Here is an 18,747-nt window from a genome sequence, read left to right as displayed (position 1 = left end):
AGGCCAACGCTTTTGGATGATCTTCCCCCCTATAAATGCCGCAGTCAGAACAACTAACGGACCACATCCATTATGAACACTGAGCTCCATCAGGTCTTGAATGTCTGGGACCGTATCCGTGTTAACAGCCCAATATACGCGTTCCTTCTCAACGACGTTGAAATCTATAGCGCGCAAAAGGGGAAAGTTCATGCTCGCCTTCGTGTCGCTCCTCATCATCTGAATTCCAAAAACACCCTGCACGGTGCCTTTTCTGCATGTGTCACTGATTGGGCTGGTGGGCTTGCCATCGCGTCGTGTGGCCATGACTCTACAGGTGTGAGCACCGACATCCATGTCAATTACCTGTCAACGGCCACGACAGGGGATTGGCTTGAGATTGAAGGCTGTGCGGATAAAGTCGGGAAGACGCTTGCTTTCACAATGGTAGTTATCTCTAAAAAGTCTGAGGCGGGGAAGATGACTATCGTGGCCAAAGGTTCACACACGAAATATCTCAGAACCACCTGAGGAGAGCTCTCTGCATTATCCATAACTCGCCGACAATGTCTTGCGCGTTGAGGAACATGACAGAATACCTAAATGGCTATGCGTCAAGTACTTATACAAGCCCGCCATCTTCTTTGCATCTGGCATGATTGCATGTTCTTTGAATGCTGGATTCACTCGGATAGCGGAGATTATAAACCCATTCTCGATAGCTTTAGATACCTCACCATCTCATCAAGAGGTGAGGCAATAAAGAATGGGCACATAGACTGTTTAGTCCGCTGTTAGGCTATAGAATTCTAATTATTTCCAGGACCTGGTCGCATCCAAATCGAAACTGCTGAACAATGAACTAATGAACAGGTACAAATCTGATATGATGAAAATACCTTAGTCATCACCATCTCATTTGTTCCAATGATCTCGCACGTGATATTACCTTACCATGCGTTTGTTGCGCAACGCGTGACATACCTATTATATAATCAATATCTGGGACCAAGAATGGAAAGTGTATCGTCATGTACTGAGTGTTTGTTTAGAGCTCGTACTGGAGAAGCTCTGTATAAACGCGATGGGTGGAAATGAAGTCTCTGGCTCCAAGGAAATTGACACAACTTTTAGACTATACCAATCATAAAAGCCCTAACCTGTTTCACTGGTCGTTTCTACAACCCCCAAGTCGTTAATTCGACCTGACTCAAACGTGGCTAATGCCATCCTCACCCGAGGAAAGTCATTATGGATGATTCCATTGACAGGCCTGTTCCGTCTCCTTTGAGCGAGACTTGCTCTGATGCCCAGGATGCCGCTGACTGTCTTCTGACCTCGCGTCATGACGATTTTAATCGACCAAGTGATTTGATACCTACCATTACCCCATCAAAGGGGCCAGTTGATTACATGCTAAATTTCCTCTCATCGTCCGATAATTCAACTTTGACCTGGTTTGTTGCGTCCTTGGCGATAGTAACATATATTCTCCTAGGCAGGATTGGACTGCTTTTGATTGGGCTGGTGGCCGGTGTTGCTCTGCATGCATCATGGGAGGCAGCCGATACTGGCCTTAGGGGGGATTCAACGGGGACTTACAGTGTCTATAGGAGAAAGGAGCTTTCTCTGAATATAGCGAACCGATTGCTGAAGTTATCGAGTCGCAAACCTTCAGAACCAAAATCAAACAACGGCGGAAATATTGCGAAAGCTGCTGAGCAGTTGTCTGAGCCTGAGCTAGATTTCTCTGGTTTTCCGCCCAAGACAGCGGCAGCATTGCGGTCATTGACCAATGCTGTCATAAAGGACTATGTAAAGTATGTTTGCATCGCATATGTCTCTGCACGTTCTGACAGAATACAAGTCACTGGTATGAACCCATATTGCCAGCAGAGCAAATGTTCCCTCTCTCGTGCCGGAAATTGTTGAGAGACTTTATTATTTCTCTGTCCTCTCATCTATCTCGCAAACGGCCGGCAGATGCATTCTTGGAGTTTCTCACAAATTCTTCCTCTATGGTTATCGTGCTCTTGAATGAATTGTCAGCGGCGTCCCAACAAGTCGAGGGTCATTTAACGCCGGAAGATGCAGTCAAACGGTACCTGGATTTACATCCGGAAAGCAGTTTAGCGAGCATTTTGTCGGAGCAGCAGCAACGATTGAAATTAAAAATGGTAGCAGATGACATCCTATCCAGCTTCTTGGAACCAGGAGCGTACGCATGTTCCGTGCTGAGGGAGTTCTTTCGCGAGATTCTAGCCGGTGTAGTATTAGAGTCGGCAATCTCCAATCTTTCGCGGTCGGAGACGATCAATGGCTGGATCATTCATCTTCTAAAAGAGGGTGAATCAGAGTTATTGAACGCCATTGATGCGGGGGTCGAGGGGGCCAAGGAACAGGTGGTCGCGGTCGAAGGCGCTCACGACCAGAACAAGTCTACAACAGTTCCGTTTAGCAAGTCAGATACCGAGGGGAAACCTGCAGGACATTCTGATAGTTATGAAATTCTTCCTACGACCAAGGTTGTTGAGGTTCCAATCTGTCAACCAGAAAGCGCTACGGTTCAGACACAGGACTTGCAGACTCGGACCGCTCGTCTGTCTTCCCCTGAAGATGTGCAGTCCTCAAATTCCCAGTCAACCATGTTGCCACGCCACTCGCTTGTCGGAGCCCAAGCCAAAGAGGCAACTATCCATACACCGAAGGCCAAAGACGCCGCACAGATTCGAAATGATTGTGATCCGACAGAGATAGAGTTTACGGAACATTATCCTACAGTCCAACCTCCAGACCCATGCATGGCACCGCCGGTCTCGCATTTATCGGATTCCCCATCTAAAATTTCACCTGTCACGGCTCTTCATTATGCTTCCGTTTCAGTAGAGGAGCTTTCTGAAGCTAGTGAGACAGCATCAATTCGGTCAAAACCTACATCGAGTTATCTGATCCAAATCGAGCCAGCAGCCACACGTCGCACTGGGTGGATGATTTTCAGAAATTATGCAGATTTTGAATCACTACACGGCACCCTTGGAACGATAGCGAGGCTTAATAAGATACAGGATTTCGCGGAAAGCCACCCTGTCTTGCCACCCTGGAAGGGGCAGACAAAGGGGTCCCTAGTGCGTAATCTGGAGAGATACCTTAAGGATGCCCTTCAATATGAAGCACTTGCAGATTGCGAGAGAATGAAACGGTTTTTAGAGAAGGATGAGCGCCTCGATCCTGGTGCCAGCGATGCATCGGCTAAATCTGGGTTTCCGTTTCCCACCTCGGTGGCGCTCGAAAACATGGGCAAAGGTATGCTAGGCGTTCTGACTAACGCACCAAAGGGCGTTGCTGAAGGTGGTAAAGCCGTCATTGGGGGTGTGACCGGGGTGTTTGGAGGAGCGAACGGCAAAAAAACATCATTAAGCTCCAAAGGAGATCAAGGGAACCATGGCCGTTCCCTATCAACTCGGTCCATCTCACAAATGAACTACGAGAGTATAGTCTCTGATAGTGTGATCGGGCCGAAGAGACCTGTTAGCGAGAACCATAAGACAGAGTGTTATTCTTTAGCTGTTGTCCCTACCTCCGAGACTTCAAGTTCTGAAGAAGTCCCTCCCAGCCCTGCAAGCGGAGAAGTTGTTGACTCTACTATACCAAGGTTCCGAGATCTTGCATCTTGCGATTCAAAACTCGAGAGTCATCATCTTCAGGTGCCGCTGTCTGACTCTGACGGTGGAGATAACATTGGTTCCCGCATAAGCCCGAAGGAAGAGCAGAAAGTGTCAGTTGGTCAAACTACTGTGCGGCGTCAAGAAAGCCCTATCTCCCAGGAGGAGACACAAATAGCTGTGGAGCTCATGTTTGCAGTTATCAATGAACTATACTCATTGTCATCTGCATGGAATATCAGGAGAACGCTCCTCAACGCGGCGAAGTCGTATATTTTACGCCCAGGAAGCCCAAGTCTAGAGACGATTCGCTCTCTCTTGCAGGAGTCCATGATTGATGCTAATACCTCGGATGCATCAATCGCATTCTATCTGACCAAGCTTCGCGAGAACGTCCTGCCGACGAAGGAGGAGCTGGAGTCCTGGCCTCAGTCGCCCAGTAGCGCGGAAAAGGAGCGTATGAGGGAAACTGCAAGAAAAACACTAGTCCTCCAGGGTCTGCCGCAGGCGCTTACAAGTGTCATGGGGGCTGCTGCTAGTCGTGAATCACTCGAGAGGGTCTTTGATTGCCTACAGGTCGAGTTGATTGCGCGTGGTTTTGTTTACTCTATTCTTTTGCAAGCTTTGAGAGCTCTGACTTTCTGATCCGTCTGAGAATGGTGTGATTTTCAATGTACTTGACGGTTATTTCTCCCCCTTTTCAGCCGGATGATCTGTGGAAGACGTTGCCTAGGAATTCTGTTAAGATGAAGTTTGAATAGGTGAATATGAACATTAGATGGTGTTTCGCATGTTTAGATTCGAGCGTTCAAACTTTGCGTCACCTGTTGGCACTCTTATATCAAAAGCTACACAACTCTACCCAACCAAAATGTTGTAAGCAGGAGCATATGATCCGTTAGATCTTAGATCGTTGAATATCAGCTAGAGATTCAGTTGTCTTTCTTCTGATTGAATATGGCTACACATTGCATATCGGAAGTAGAAAAATGACCTAAATCCCTTGATACTTGTTCCCTAAAGCTCTGAACATGTACATTACTAGATACTATTAATATTTGCTTGCGGAAGTTGGACAGATAGCTCTACGTGTTTTATAGTAGGGTAATAGGTCTCTCACCTGAGTTTATTTAGAAGACGTACAAGACTTAAATAGAACTACAAGTTTAACAGTACGTACACCGTAGTCTAGGTGGACCTCAGAGTTTAGAGTTCAAGGAATTGAGCCAAGCTGGGAATCCAGGACCCACTTAGTCCTTAGCTACTCCATTATATGTCACATGATATGACGCACCTAATATTCACGCGTCCATTGAATCATCTTATGCTAGAGAATCACTAGTTACGCTTTTCGAACCACTGTGAACAATTTAATTGTAGTGCTCTCTTATTCATACTACTGCAGTATCCACCTCGATTCTTTCTCCAGTTATCTACGACCAGATCTTGGGGATGCCTTCTGGGTCCAGGAAGCGCGTGTCAAGTGTCAGTGATGATTGCAACAACATTGAAAACTTCCAGCAGAAGAAAGCAAAAACCGAAGCATCAATGAGTGTTTCTGCATCATCACCTCACAACACGTATAAAGCAGTGAGCTGGAAAGTTGATGCAAATGGAGACAAATTCTGGGAGCTTTCTAAAATGCGTCGTGTCACTATTTCCTCCTTTCGAGGGAAGACACTCGTCAACATTAGAGAGTATTACGAGAAGGACGGGCAAGAGCTCCCGGGGAAGAAGGTAAAATGAGATTACCAGGACGCGCTGTCTCACCTCAACTGACTTGCACTATAGGGCATTTCTTTACCAATCGACCAATTCTCTGCTCTTGTAACATTATTACCAGATATTGAAATGGCGCTTAAAGAGAGCGGGGAGTTTGTGCCGCGGCCAGACTATCCTCAGGCCAATAAAAAGCCGAACGGGGATGATAGCAACGACACAGACCACAGCGCGGAATCCGAAAGCAAATATTCAATGAAGAAGAATATTGAAGCAACCAGTGAGGAAGACTAGAACCAGGACAAGTATGTTTTTTTTTTTTTTTTTTTTTTTTTTTGGCTCAGGAACCACAATGGATGAATTATATGCATTTCTCTGTCTATATTTGTGCAAACGATGATGTGCGCCGAAAAAGCAGCAGAGTGGAACTGAAAGAAAAGGAGGGAAAGGAAAGATTTGGGGGGGGCACTGCGATAACCTTCCCTGCTGCTCACGGGATATAGGCATACACAGGCTCATGAGCTTCTATCCTTCAGTGATTTGAAAGGCATTTTCAGTCTTCTCCCAAGCAGGCATTGTCAAGGCCTCAATTGCCCAATCACCATTCTAGGCACTGTCTTCAGCTGTTCAGACAGATGCTAGAGTGCCCTTGAGCTCCGCATCGCCGCCTACAGTGTCATGGAGGGTTTAGACTTTTGTTGCCGTCCTTGAAGGTAGCCAGCCTACTGGCCCAGAAGCCAACTTATAAGCATCTTGCGGGGGAGCCGGAGTGCTGAAACATCTCGAAATTCATTCAGGTTTGTTGACTCTGTAGGATTGCCTAGGAAATTGGAGTAAATACACACAAGAAGTTGTTGCGGATTAGGCTTCCGTATGAATATTGTCTCCGTCACAGATTGTTTGCTCGAAAGGTGTAGGAGGTAATTTTTCAGGTGAATTCGGGTTGTTCTAGAGAGGTTGGAAGATACTATGTGCAGAGAAAGGTATCTGTTGACTGCAACACCGATGCCATGCCCGCCCACAATTCTGGCTTGCATGAGACCGTTCTTCTCAGTTATGAGACTGTATTAGCATACAATTTGACATCCTGACGGAGAACATACAAATAGGATATATTTATCACTGAGCCTTCTCCTGCGGGCTCGGTCAAATATTACACATGAGGTGGGTTCGATGGGAGATGGGTTCGACATAGGAAAATCCATATATTCGGCCTTGATGTCCTGGTTTGAATGTCTTTCCCACTAATGACAAGGCCGGAAGAAGTTCCATCAATAACGCAATAACTTTTCCGTTGCAGTTATGAGGGCCTGCCCATCGCTCGCCAGAATTGCTGGTTATTTTTCACATGTGTCGACAACCATTTCATCGTTCTTGCTAATGCCGTCTACTGATCACCTTCCAACGCAGGGAATAGACGGCAGAGGCTAGGCTTCTGGCGACCTTTGATCATCTATCCGTTCACTTCCAATAAGTGTTGGAACGTGGACACGAATGTCTCTCCATCGGATAGCGTCGAGCCTGCAACCTGCCGTCCATTACAGGAAAATGGGTGTCCAAGGGTCTAGTCATCTCCTTCAACCGGGGATCCCTCGATTGCTGACATTGAAAATTACTGGCGATGCATATGTACCGTGGTAGTGTACGCTTGGGCGAAGAGAACAGTCAGTCACTTGATAGTCCAGCTTAGATAGCCCCTATCGATTTCACCGTCAACTTTCACCTCTTGTTCATGCCCGGTACACCTGCCAATGTCAGGGATTTTTCAGGTGAGGCAGAAGAGCGATGACGCCTGAATATCTGTTAAGCCGGAAACTCTTCGCCATTGCGATGCTATGCTGCTTTTATAGAAAAGGATGGTGCCATCCCTGTCCACGCGCAAGGTATTGTATCTAAGGACACAGTCAGATATCTGCCAATCTCTCAGATCCTCTGATGTACAGTACTAATACTTACAGATTAAGGACATTTATAGATGCACTAAAAATTTCTATCATCTAAATTGGTGGCGGAATGACAATAATCACCAGGAGATAAGTATACATCTATAACATCTTAACATCTAAACCCACCTCGAGAATCAATTACGGATTATATATGCAGTAGCGTCAACACCTTAAGTAGGTTAGAGAGGTATACCTATTTCTTGGCAATGACGGACCATCTCTAGAACACAACGTAGGTAAAAAGAACACAAGCAGATACAAAGTAAATATTAAACTAAGGAAAGCTTGTATGAGACAAAACAGTAAGTAATGTGATAGATTCTACATTAATTTCAGTAGCTTAAATAACATCTTTGAGTGTACTCCGTACTTACAAAGATTTCCCTCCTGATGGTCCAGACATCGATACCCCACTGCCCCCTTTTCCGCTCCGCAAATTGTCCAACCAACAGGGCGACCAGACCTCTGCTTCTCTCCCCTGAACCGCCTACCATCGCCGATAATGATTCCACTATCAATAATCATGTCTTGAGATTTCGTATATTTCTCCCCACCATCCTGTAGTTGGACGTTCTTGTTGAAGCTAGATTTCTCTTTCAATCTCGGATTGATCATTTCTGAGCAAAACTATACGGCATCAGTTCTCTATGCTCGATAATCTGCTAAACAAGCCGGTACGTCTGACGCTACCTATAGACAGCTTCTGAGCAATCTTGTCTTCTGGCTTCTGCCCAACAAACGGCAATTGACACAATTCCAATTCTTTCTCCAGTTTATCGTCCCTGATATATCTCCGTGCCGAGTTTCCAACACACCATCACCACGCTTCTGATGTTTCTAAGCCGTCCATTGATTCCTGCCGAAGTGACCACTTTGATCGCCTGGCTAACTATCTCCTTGCTCCGGTCTCTGCCGCTCCGCTTGAACTGCAATTGCGGCCGGCTATCCTAAAGTATACGTTGCTTCTGATTTGCGCTGCTCGCTGGCTGTCACCTGGAAGCAATGCGCTGTCCGTAAACGCATTGCATCCTGCGCTAAACAACGATGCGCTGAGCCTTAAGGCGCCCAAAACTGAGGAATATATATACGTTCAGGCCCCGACAATCTATATATGCCTACTTGTGGTTGCCTCAGAAAATAGCCACCTCTCGCTTCTCGCTTGGCAGCTATCGGGAAATGACAAAGGGCTGCACAGACGTTGCCGTGGAAGACAACGTTGAACCAAGGCGAACTCACTGTCCCTGAAAACACCACAAGCTCCGAAACAATCATTACAACAATGCCCGAGTCGATACCAGAGCGGACGACCAACGCGATTTCGGAAATCCAAACCGGTTATAATGGGATTCTAGAAGGCCTCGGTAGCCTGAATCGCTGGTCTCAATCGACCGTTTCTAGCAAGGATTCGCCTATCAACCGTTCTCGGGGCAATTCATCGCCCAGTAATATAGCATCTCCAAAGGCAAATGCAACCCCCGCTAGCACCTCTAGCCCTGAGCGTCACGTTCCCGATCATCACCGTGGCCAATCACAGGGATTTCGTATCTCCCAGCCTTCGATGTCAACAAGCCGTACCGAATCGCCCAGACTTGGATCATCAGATGCTGGTACGATACCCAAGTTGGCGGCGAATGATAGCGGCATGGTCCCCTTCGCTTCAAATCTTGAGATGTCGGAGCCTGTGTTAGCCTCCCCCGCTCTCTTCCAAAACCCGTGGGCAAAGTCAGGCTCACTCAGCATGGGCTCTGGCGAGCATAATTTGTCTCATGATCCAGCGAGCTCTCAACAGGTTGGCGACAGCTCACGCCCAGAATCGGCCAAGGGATATGGCTCTGGACGACGGCGGCGGGGCTATTCCCAGAAAGCAATGCTTTCTAAAGCGTTGCAGAAGGCTAATACTGCAGTCCTCCTGGACAACGCAGCTAATTTCGAAGGTGCAATGGAAGCTTACAACGATGCTTGCCAACTTCTACAACTAGTCATGTTGCGAAGCAACGGAGGAGAAGACGAAAGAATGAAGCTTCAGGAGATTGTGAGTTTACCCTCTCTTAACCCCGCAGAACTCATTGACAGGGATATTGTAGCGCGACACCTATATGCTTCGTGTAACCGAGCTGCGCCGTATGGACTTCTCCTTCCGCGAAGTTAACAGCAAAGCGCTTCCTGAACGTCCCCTTAGTCAGGAGTCATACGGAGCAATGTCGCAACCCATAGAGGACGAGGATGATTTTCATCCTCAGGAGAGATACGACTATTTGCAGTCCAGATCTTTCGTTCATGATCATCCCATCTCTGAAGGATCTAGAACCATGGTGCCCAATCAGATCCCTCCGAGGCGTCAGTCGCTATTGCCGTCGCCTTTGGAGGATGAGTCAAGATATGCCATATCGTCACCCGTGTCCGGCAGACCGGCTCAGTCTGATTCGTCCGGGCAAGCGTCGGAGATATTGTTTCAGGGCGCACTGGGCCCTCCACAGGATACATATTTGACCAGAGGACTCGGTCAGGATGAGGAATCCTCGTCTTCCAGGGATCCTCATTCTGAATTGACCTTACTGACCACTCACGCCAGGGACATTTACGAGTCAACCTCTTGGCTCGATACTATCGACGAGTCTGGTGCTTCTTCACCTTCTTCCCAGCACTCCCGCGTATCATCTGTGTATCTACTGCGGAGGAGAAGCCACCGCTTCAGCCATGGTACTGAAGCCGAATTTGATGCTGCATTAGATGCTGCCGTTGAGGCTGCATACGATGAAGGCTTGGAACCAGCGGTAGAGGTGGACGGTTACGATACGGACGATGACATTGTAGCGAACGCTCGCAGGAACGTTGAGTTGGCAAAACAGAGAGTAAGGGAAGCGGAGAGAGAAGCGGAAGTAGCAATAACACAGGGCCACGATCTTCGCCACATACTCGAGCAGACGAGGCCTGACCATTCAAGTGATTTGATCCAAGATTATCCTGACGATGAAGCCGAAGAAGAGGAGCGATTGTTGGATGAAATGACCAGTGGCTACGTTATGGATGATTTCGCATTTGATCTCCAGTCAAAATCTGCTCTTCCGCGCCAGTCAGATTCAAGCGTGTTGTCCGCTAGGACATGGGAGAGCTCGGTTGTCCCTAATTCAGCTACAACAACACCCGGCGTGACTTTGGCTCCATTGGAGGAAGATGACGTTGTGTTAGAGGATCAATCAGAGAAACCTCAGAGCGCACTTACTCCATTGGAGTTCGAGCTAGTCTCCTCACCTCACGCTCCTTTCGGCCTGCCCAAACAGTCTTCTGTGCTAACAGCGAGTCCAAGCGTGCGAGCACGACGAATGTCAGGTCAAAACCCGACAGAACTGAAAATCGAAACAAGCTCTCGTCCTAAGATTGGCGGTGATGCGCTCACCCAAGGCGCCGCGGACACGGACACGTTTCGACCGCCCCCTGTCCCCAAAGACGGATCTCAAACACTCTCTTCCGCAAGCTCCACTACAAAAACTCCGGCTCAAGCTTCCGCTTCCGCATCGGCCGTGCATCTCAACCGAAGGAATGCTTCAATTGCATCACTAGCTGAAGATGGCTCCACCATTGAAGTACTAGAGAAAGTTATTACACAGGAGGGAAAACCGTATGCCAGGATATCGAAGGTGCCATCACCCGCCCGTCTGATTGGCAAGGTCCCTTCAGCCCCAGACAACCTGGGCAAGTTAAATTCAGGTCTGAAGACGTTCCGGCCGAGGAATGTCTCTGTACCGGCGCCTGATCTGTCTGCCAATTCCCCGGAAACGCCATCAAGCGGTGCATTCCTGGACCTCCATAAGGGAACGGCAATTGGCGCAGCTCCTTCTATACCTACACCTATTGGTGCGACTTTTGCGCCGTCCGGTCTGACCAGTGGAGGCCTGTATTTGTTCGATAGCCACATCCACTCACCGACAAGTCCCGGATCCCCCAATCCAATGGCTGCGAACGCCCCTATTCCTTTGGAGCCGTGTCCCGAATCATTTCTTTTACGTCCATTCTGGCTCATGAGATGTATTTACCAGACCATCGCTCATCCGCGAGGGGGCTATTTATCTACGAAGCTGTTTGTGCCCCATGATGTGTGGGGCGTTAAAAACGTGAAACTTAGGGCGGTCGAAGAAAAAGTGTCCAACTGCGACTTGTTGACGGCGGCGTTACTTAAGCTTGCTAAGGTCGACACTTATGACGCCGACGCCGTCCTGGAGGAAATGCAATCCTTGGAAGCTGTGCTCGACCAGGTGCAGGTGTCTCTGTCAAAGAAGATAAGCAGCGAAGTCGGCGTGCAAGGGGCTATGCCGATCTTCAAATATTCTCAGAGCTCTGAGGATGTGGCAAATGGTTTTGATAATATGCCGCAAAAAGTCAACGGCAGTTCAGGCAAATCGTCATATCTGAGTTCATGGCGAAAATTGCGTTCCAAAAACTCAGGCTTCGGTGCTCCCGCTACACCAGTGCATTCCAAAGAAACCAACAAAGATAATTTAACAATCAGTTCGCTCCCCATGACTTCGTTGCCAACTTCTCAAGCTGCCAAGCGTGTTACACCACAGGTCCAGTTCAGTGGACCCAACGCACATTATATGGCTGCGCTCGCCCGACTATGCGACGCGGCGCAGGTGCTGGGTGAGTACATTTTCTCATGCTTCTTGTCAATCCTGCTATGCTAACAGAGGCTATCTGATGTAGACCAGATTGCCCAGCAAGTTGAAGACCCCGGTCTCAAACATTCCTCGCCCACATTAGTCGGCCTCGAATTGAGTACACGCCATGCTGCTGAATTTTTCGGATTCTATATCTGCCGATTCGCTTTGAACGACATTGGCATGATGCTTGATAAGTTCATCAAGAGAGGAAGTGAATGGGTTTTGATCTGAGTGTAAAGGTATTCGAGCCTTAGCTTATTGTACTGCTTGTTCACCATCGACGATCGCAGCCTTTTAGCTTCTGCTATTTTAACTCTTCTGCCCTTCCTTTAACTCTGCTACACCTCTCCCATACTAAATTCTCCCTTATTAGAATTTCAAATGGAACTGCCCTGTCCCTCCCTCTCCTCCGCCGAAGTCACTAATGCATGAACGACCGTCCACTATCCTGATCTATAATCTCAGCTTTGTCTGGAGAACATGTCCTTCTACATACCCTGTTACTGTATTTTCTCTTGCGATACCATTGCCCTATATTGCTTTCAAGATATGAAGGGTTGTATGTGCTTGTTCGTTTGTCATGATAGCAAGCTTAGAAATCTGCCCAGATTTTCACATTTTGTCTCAAGTGCTGGAGGCAATTAATTATATCAACAGTGATGTTCTCTCGCTGGGGGTTCTCAATCTGTCGCATCTCATGCCATATATTACCCCCAAGTGAGCCGGGGTATAAAATTGTGTATATTGGACTGAGCTTGTCGCTTGAGTAGATCTGCGATTACTGAAGAGTCTTGAGCAAGTGCTAGGTAAAAGAACAAAGTACAAGGAAGCGCAAGAGCAGAGTTTCGGAGACGATGGGAGGAGACAGAGAATCAAATTATCAGGACTGGGATCAAGCATGAATGAAAAGAAGAATGAATTATGGCTTATTTGTGCATCAGACCCTAGCTTCCCTGTCAACTGTCCTGAAACAGTCACCCAGTATTGAGTGTATTCATCGCATGATAAACGGCGAAGCCTGAATTCAACTGATTCCTAGAGTAGTTCATCTGACCCTCTATACTCGTCGACTCGTCGACTCGTCGACCTAAGACAAATTTGCCGTCGTTTCTCTGCGTCGCGAATGATCTCTGCAGATAATTTGAGGCTTGGCGCAAGGTGTGCGTATCTCTCAACCTCGGCCATCACACTGGATATTATCGCATCCACTCGGAATCCTGGAGGCAATAAAGTAGAGAGTCCGGGCGACATCGTGGCCCCCATGATCAACAATGTTTGCGATACCATGGAGAGCGCGCCCTGCCAGAGATAGGGGAGATGGCCTTCGCGGTGACTGGTAATATTCTCCAGCTGCCGCAGCGTGGCCTCCAAGCACCGCCGGCAGCATTCCCTTACTACTTGATCAGTTGCAGCTTGCTCATTCTCAAAGACCGCTAAGATGTATGGCCGGTATATGATTGTCCGGCACGCGTAGTATCGCAATCTGAGGACTGTCTGGACGGGGTTGGAAATCGGTGTGTGGTTAAGGGGAAACTGGACTGGTTGAGGGAGACTCTCATACCACTGGGAAAGTTGGAAATCCAGCTCCGAGACAATGGGCCCAAGTGATCCAAGAGTCAGCGAATTATCTTTCTGGTATATCATATGGCTGACTCGATTCAGGAGTCGCCGAAGAGCGATCTCAGCAAGGAAATACCATAGTTCCTCGCGGCGCACCGAGCCCTCCACTAAGCTGTTTTGACGATCATCAGTGTCAGGTCCATCATCTTCTTCGTCCTCCTCCTCCTCGAAACCACCGGGAAGGTCGACAACTTCTTCGAAGTGCACAATGCCCGAGTGAGGCAGATCCAACTCTGCCAGCAAGTCGCTCTCATATAAGAGAGCATTCCAGTACACTCTCACACTCAATTCTCTCCACTGAAGGGGTACACGGGCGGGGTCCCCGAAGAGTAATTGTAATTTCATGCTAGCATTGGAGAGGAGGGTCCAAGCCTCCAGCGGCCTGACTAGGTAGAATAAATAGGCAGACGCAAGGATGATGCACTGAGCAGCCAGAACGGAGTTGCGCATCATTACTGATGGCAGAAGATTCCATGCTGTTGCAAAGTAAGGTAGTCCCGGGGGGTCCATATCTGAAGGAATGAACGAGATGCTTCCGTAGTGACTGGCGCTGCCGAGAGCCAAGACCAAGAGGACAACGCAGCTCTCGGGCCCCTCTCGGAATCCCAGAGAGACGGCTTTACTGTAATAGCTTGTCCACGTGTATGGGTTCACACAGGCGTACCAGACATTGACCCGCTCGAAAAAAGACTGTACATACGTTGTTGTATTGGACAAGTCGAACCCTGCAGCGGAAGGAAACCTAAGCGGCTCGCGGGCCATTTCAAGCTGCAGTAACGTCTGCGGATCGTAGGGACCAGCGACCAGGTCCCGAATAAGGGGCCACTGTAGAAGGTGTAGCGCGGGAGTAGTGTGCACCTTGGGCATCGTTGAGATGCTCGTTGGTGGGTTCACCCAGGACCCAAGTCCGGCAACGGAGGTTCTCCCAGACATGGCGGCGATAGTGGATGACTTGGTGACCGCATCATCGCTGCCCACATTCGTATCATTGCTGGTGGTAGGGGACGTTGAGGATAACGGGAAATGGGTTGCTTGTCCCCCCAGAGTAGATTGAAGTAGACCCTCGATTCTATTCAACCTCTCAATGATCAGTTTGTCGCCAGCGTCGAGTTTGATGCCTGGTTCCCTGTAAACACAGTCTGCGTCTAGGTCTGTACAAAGTTGACACCTCGGGCGCGCACCGTTACATCGAGTCTTTCGTAAGCGACATATCTGGCACTGCGGTGCTCCTCATGGGTCAACCAACACCCAGGTGACGAGCGGAAAGGGGAGGGCAAAGGTGAAAAGAAGAAGTCGAGGATACGTACTGCGATCGTCGCACGTCTCCGAGGATATTCTGTTAGCTCAGAGTTGGATCGCTTTTTCTTGCTGACTTGAAATTCGGTAGTGCCACCTGCAGTGGCCGTCTCGAGGACCAAGTCTCTCTCTGGAGAAGGAGTCATGATGTGAATGGCCAAGGTTCTCTCATATCACAATGAGAGAAAGCCGCCTGCCCAGACTTTGGGGATATGGAAGAAAGCAAAAATGGCATGAATCTGTACTCTCTGCATGGGCTAAGTAGGCTTTTCATAGTGGCACCGCCTGTCGTCTAAGACCAGACTCTCTGTCCTGCCGCTTGGAACATCCTCGAAACGCGTTAGGAGAACGGAGAATTGAGAACAAGATCCTAGGACAGAGGTAGACGAATCAATGTAGATGATGATGATGCGACGATTAGAAGCCCATGGTGAGATTTCACCAAGCGCTAAGCACCCCTTAAGTGGCTTTCGCGATACGCATCGAATGGCTTCTCAAACCAAGTGCTGAAATACCACGATCAGTGAGATGTCACAAGAAGAGCCCAGAGAAGTAAGCAGGGAGCGGGGGAAAGGCCAAATACCTGGTTGAGCAGACGACTCGAGACCCAGAGAAGCGAGATTGACATCTCCCTGAGTGAGTCTTAGGCAGGCCATAGTGTGCATTTAATTATATTATTAGACTCATTAGGTAGTGTTTAGTATCTGGGGGAGCGGGGGAAGGACAATACTAATGGCTTGGGAGTTTGAATGAATCACTGGGCCCAATAATAATACAGTAGTAGATTAATACCTACCATAATATCATTAGATATGAAAGAAGCGTAGAAGCACAACCGAATCAGAAGGCAAGCTCATCTTAGTGCAATGCGAGAGAAGGTCTATAGCCGGGGACTCCTCTATGGAGTGCCTGGGTATCATTAAATTATTATTATTACCTCAAGTACGGCGCAATATCGTCCTCGACTAGGTAGGTCGCGAGTCGTATACGAGGTACAATCTGTGATGTGGATGCGCTTCAATTTGCTCGGGGCCACGGCCATCCTAGGTAGCTACTGTATGAACAGTAAAATAATAAATATTAGCCTTTCAGGACCGAGTAATGGAAACGGCATTGTTCAAACCCTTTGGAATTTGATGAAAAGGAACCTGCCTCGAATGATCGGGATACATGACTAGGGCCTGTCCAGGGTACAGGTGAGACTATAACTCATTGATCTTTAGCACCGGCAACTAGTTCTAGAGACGGCCATTGATCCGTGCTGGATGGTCAACGGAGAATATTGGAGCACATATTACTCCGTAGAATGGTTCTCATAAAATAATTATGTCGGCACCTCTATCCAAGTATCCATGGATGGTACCTACCTAGGTATGCAATGCAATGCAGGGTATGAACCTTCCATCGTATTGCCGAGTTAACTGGTATTACGACGTATACATCAACCATCATGCTCCTTCCTTAGCATTGCCATCGAGGTTGCAAGGTTAAAGCTCAAAGATCCTCACAGAGAGTACGTAAATCACTGCAGTGTCACTATGGTAAGTCTGGTACCAGTCCCCAGAGCTCGACTCAGCCTGGAGGGCTTGATAAAAAGCATGGAATATCCTAAAAGGGTAAAGTAGCTTTAACGGATCAACTGGAAGTGATCCAGACACGTGCATGGCCACCCGACGCGTCGAAACCACCAAAACAATCCCTAATCAGTGACGCGAGCCGGATGGGGAGAATCACCGATGAACCAGAGAAGATCCTCTGTGTCCTAGCTAGCAACTTCCCTTTCTAAGGTAGTCAAGATCATGATTCTATGAATCATTGCGCCGTTTATCTCTCTGCACCCCATCCCTGAAGACGCGTTCTACATTTCATATACCAAACAGACCTCGCTAACTACGCGTACGAGAGACTTCAACGATTATTGATTATACACAGTAATCCCACTTCATTTTAAAACAAGTAACTCCGTGCACTCCTTTGTGCAAGGGAAAAAGGCTTGTCCTTCCTTTTTGTTTTTCTTCATCTCGCCGCATCCGAAGTCTCTGGATCCGATACAACACAACAATGCCACGCCCACCTACAAAGCGCAATCGTCTCACATCGCGACATGTCCGGGCTTCGCCCAAGGTATCTCAGAAAGCCAAAGATCCGGAAACCAAGAGTACTGCCAACAATTCGAGACCTCTACACGGAACCGAGAATGACAAGAGGCTGGAGGCACAGCCGGCACCTAGTGTCGATGATATCAAATTCGCAAGACAATTGAGGGGTCAGACACCCATGACCAAGAAGCAAGAACAGGCAATTGAGTCCTCGCCAATGGGGGAACGTGGAGCTACGGGCAGCCGGCCACCCACGAGAGCTCGAGGCTATTCATCTACGCTATCAGTTGGCAGACGAGGGGCTGATATGAGCTCCAAAATACCTGGCACTCCAGGATTCGAGAGTTCGATATTGAGCAATTTTAGGAGACGACCTCGGCAAGCAAGCATTCTCCAGATGATGCAGGCAGATGACGGATCTTCTGATTTCGGAGATCTCGACGATGATGATTTTCTTGGTGGACTCAGCCCAGAGGATGAGTCAACGCCACTCAATGTTTCCAGAGGAAAATCCCTCGTTATTAGACATGCCTCTTCCTCGCCTCTTTCGGACCTTTCGCACCCGTCCAGCGGAGGATCGCGCAAGCGCAAGCGCGCCGGGGAGGAGCTCCAAGTTCCCCAGTCACCTTTGGACGTCGTGGAAAACTCACCTGCTGGCTCAATAAGTCCCGGGGTTGGTGATGAAGAGCATGGCACCCCTCGTGAGGCTTCACATCACTTGGCAGACTCGGAAGTATTGAATCGGACGGTGGCACCACCATTGAGCAGCAGCCCAATGTCAAGTCCCCAGAGTAGCCACTCAATGCTGATGGCTGCTCAATCACCCGCAGACTCGCTGGAGCATACGAAGGACCGTAACACAGGAGAATTGAGTGGAAAGCTCACTGTGTCCACAGCAAGTCTTCAAGACAAATTGCTTCCTCGGCGACGTCGTAAACATCGCAGACACCATGGAGTACCCGATCATGTACGTCTAGATGACGAAAGCGCAGAGGACTATTCTATCGACCAGGATGAAGATGAGTTGTCATACTTGCCCACTAGGGAGCCAGCGCGAGCACAACAACGGCGAAAGGACAAGCCAAAGCCATTGGAGGTTGTTCGAACCAAGCACAGGAAGCAAGATGCAGTCACAGCTCTAAATGGTGAAGTCATGAGTCCAACTGAGTCTTCTGCACGCACAAACTCAGCTGTGATGAAGGGCTCGAGGCAAAAGAGAGCTAATGCTCCACAAAGAAATCAGACTGCTGATGTCGACAAGGAGAACCAAGCAATCGAGGTGTCCTCGCCTCTGTCCTCACCACTCGACACGGATGCATTCGATCTAGAATCATCGCCGGTGCCAATACCCGCTAATAATTACCTGAGCGAGGAGCTCAGATTGCAAGCCAAGAAATTTGAGGAGGTTGACAGATGGGAGATGGATTTTGAGGATGTGGTAACATCAGGCAGTCAAGCCAGCCCATGCAGATGAATAATGTATAGCTTGTCTATCGGAACGGTGAATAGCTTTGTTGCTCTTATGAAAGATATTGCATGAAGATATACAAAAAGACCGTAGTCTATCTAATGTCTCGACTACGGAATACTGGTTCTCAAACTATTGCCCGTTCTGTACTCGATAACAGGGTTACACCGACCTTCGAATTGCGATTTAGATAGTACCTCATTCGTGAGAGCCTATACCGACGTTAACCGGCCTGGGCCCCGCATAGCAAGACCCCGCAACAGCCGATTAGCGAGCAAGCTGAGATTCAGTTTATGATAT

General features: G+C 48.4%; 6 protein-coding genes across 6 annotated transcripts; 5 read left to right on the top strand and 1 right to left on the bottom strand.

Moving 5' to 3' along the window:
- Positions 1-72: 72 nt before the first annotated feature.
- Aspvir_001060 (PaaI family thioesterase) lies at positions 73-510 on the top strand (the record flags this gene model as incomplete). The annotated part of the gene is made up of 1 exon (XM_043266190.1): positions 73-510. The coding sequence occupies one exon, from the start codon at positions 73-75 to the stop codon at positions 508-510; it is 438 nt and encodes a 145-aa protein (XP_043122125.1).
- A 720-nt stretch (positions 511-1,230) lies between these two features.
- Positions 1,231-4,286, top strand: Aspvir_001059 (PX domain protein; the record flags this gene model as incomplete). Its single annotated transcript, XM_043266189.1, has 2 exons — positions 1,231-1,799; positions 1,847-4,286. The coding sequence occupies 2 exons, from the start codon at positions 1,231-1,233 to the stop codon at positions 4,284-4,286; spliced, it is 3,009 nt and encodes a 1,002-aa protein (XP_043122124.1).
- An 807-nt stretch (positions 4,287-5,093) lies between these two features.
- Aspvir_001058 (transcriptional coactivator p15/PC4 family protein) lies at positions 5,094-5,654 on the top strand (the record flags this gene model as incomplete). Its single annotated transcript, XM_043266188.1, has 2 exons — positions 5,094-5,378; positions 5,433-5,654. The coding sequence occupies 2 exons, from the start codon at positions 5,094-5,096 to the stop codon at positions 5,652-5,654; spliced, it is 507 nt and encodes a 168-aa protein (XP_043122123.1).
- Positions 5,655-8,585: 2,931 nt separating this feature from the next.
- Positions 8,586-12,195, top strand: Aspvir_001057 (uncharacterized protein; the record flags this gene model as incomplete). Its single annotated transcript, XM_043266187.1, has 3 exons — positions 8,586-9,338; positions 9,391-11,944; positions 12,008-12,195. 3 exons carry the CDS (start codon positions 8,586-8,588, stop codon positions 12,193-12,195), a joined length of 3,495 nt encoding a protein of 1,164 aa, XP_043122122.1.
- An 804-nt stretch (positions 12,196-12,999) lies between these two features.
- Aspvir_001056 (putative C6 finger domain protein) lies at positions 13,000-15,026 on the bottom strand (the record flags this gene model as incomplete). Its single annotated transcript, XM_043266186.1, has 3 exons — positions 13,000-14,702; positions 14,766-14,802; positions 14,892-15,026. The coding sequence occupies 3 exons, from the start codon at positions 15,024-15,026 to the stop codon at positions 13,000-13,002; spliced, it is 1,875 nt and encodes a 624-aa protein (XP_043122121.1).
- Positions 15,027-16,941: 1,915 nt separating this feature from the next.
- Aspvir_001055 (uncharacterized protein) lies at positions 16,942-18,453 on the top strand (the record flags this gene model as incomplete). The annotated part of the gene is made up of 1 exon (XM_043266185.1): positions 16,942-18,453. One exon carries the CDS (start codon positions 16,942-16,944, stop codon positions 18,451-18,453), a length of 1,512 nt encoding a protein of 503 aa, XP_043122120.1.
- Between the last annotated feature and the right edge of the window lie 294 nt (positions 18,454-18,747).

Source organism: Aspergillus viridinutans, assembly GCF_018404265.1.
Source record: "Aspergillus viridinutans IFM 47045 DNA, scaffold_1, whole genome shotgun sequence".
NCBI lineage: Eukaryota > Fungi > Ascomycota > Eurotiomycetes > Eurotiales > Aspergillaceae > Aspergillus > Aspergillus viridinutans.
Note: the sequence above shows the minus strand (reverse complement) of the source record. Positions and strands in the feature narration are given on the sequence as shown.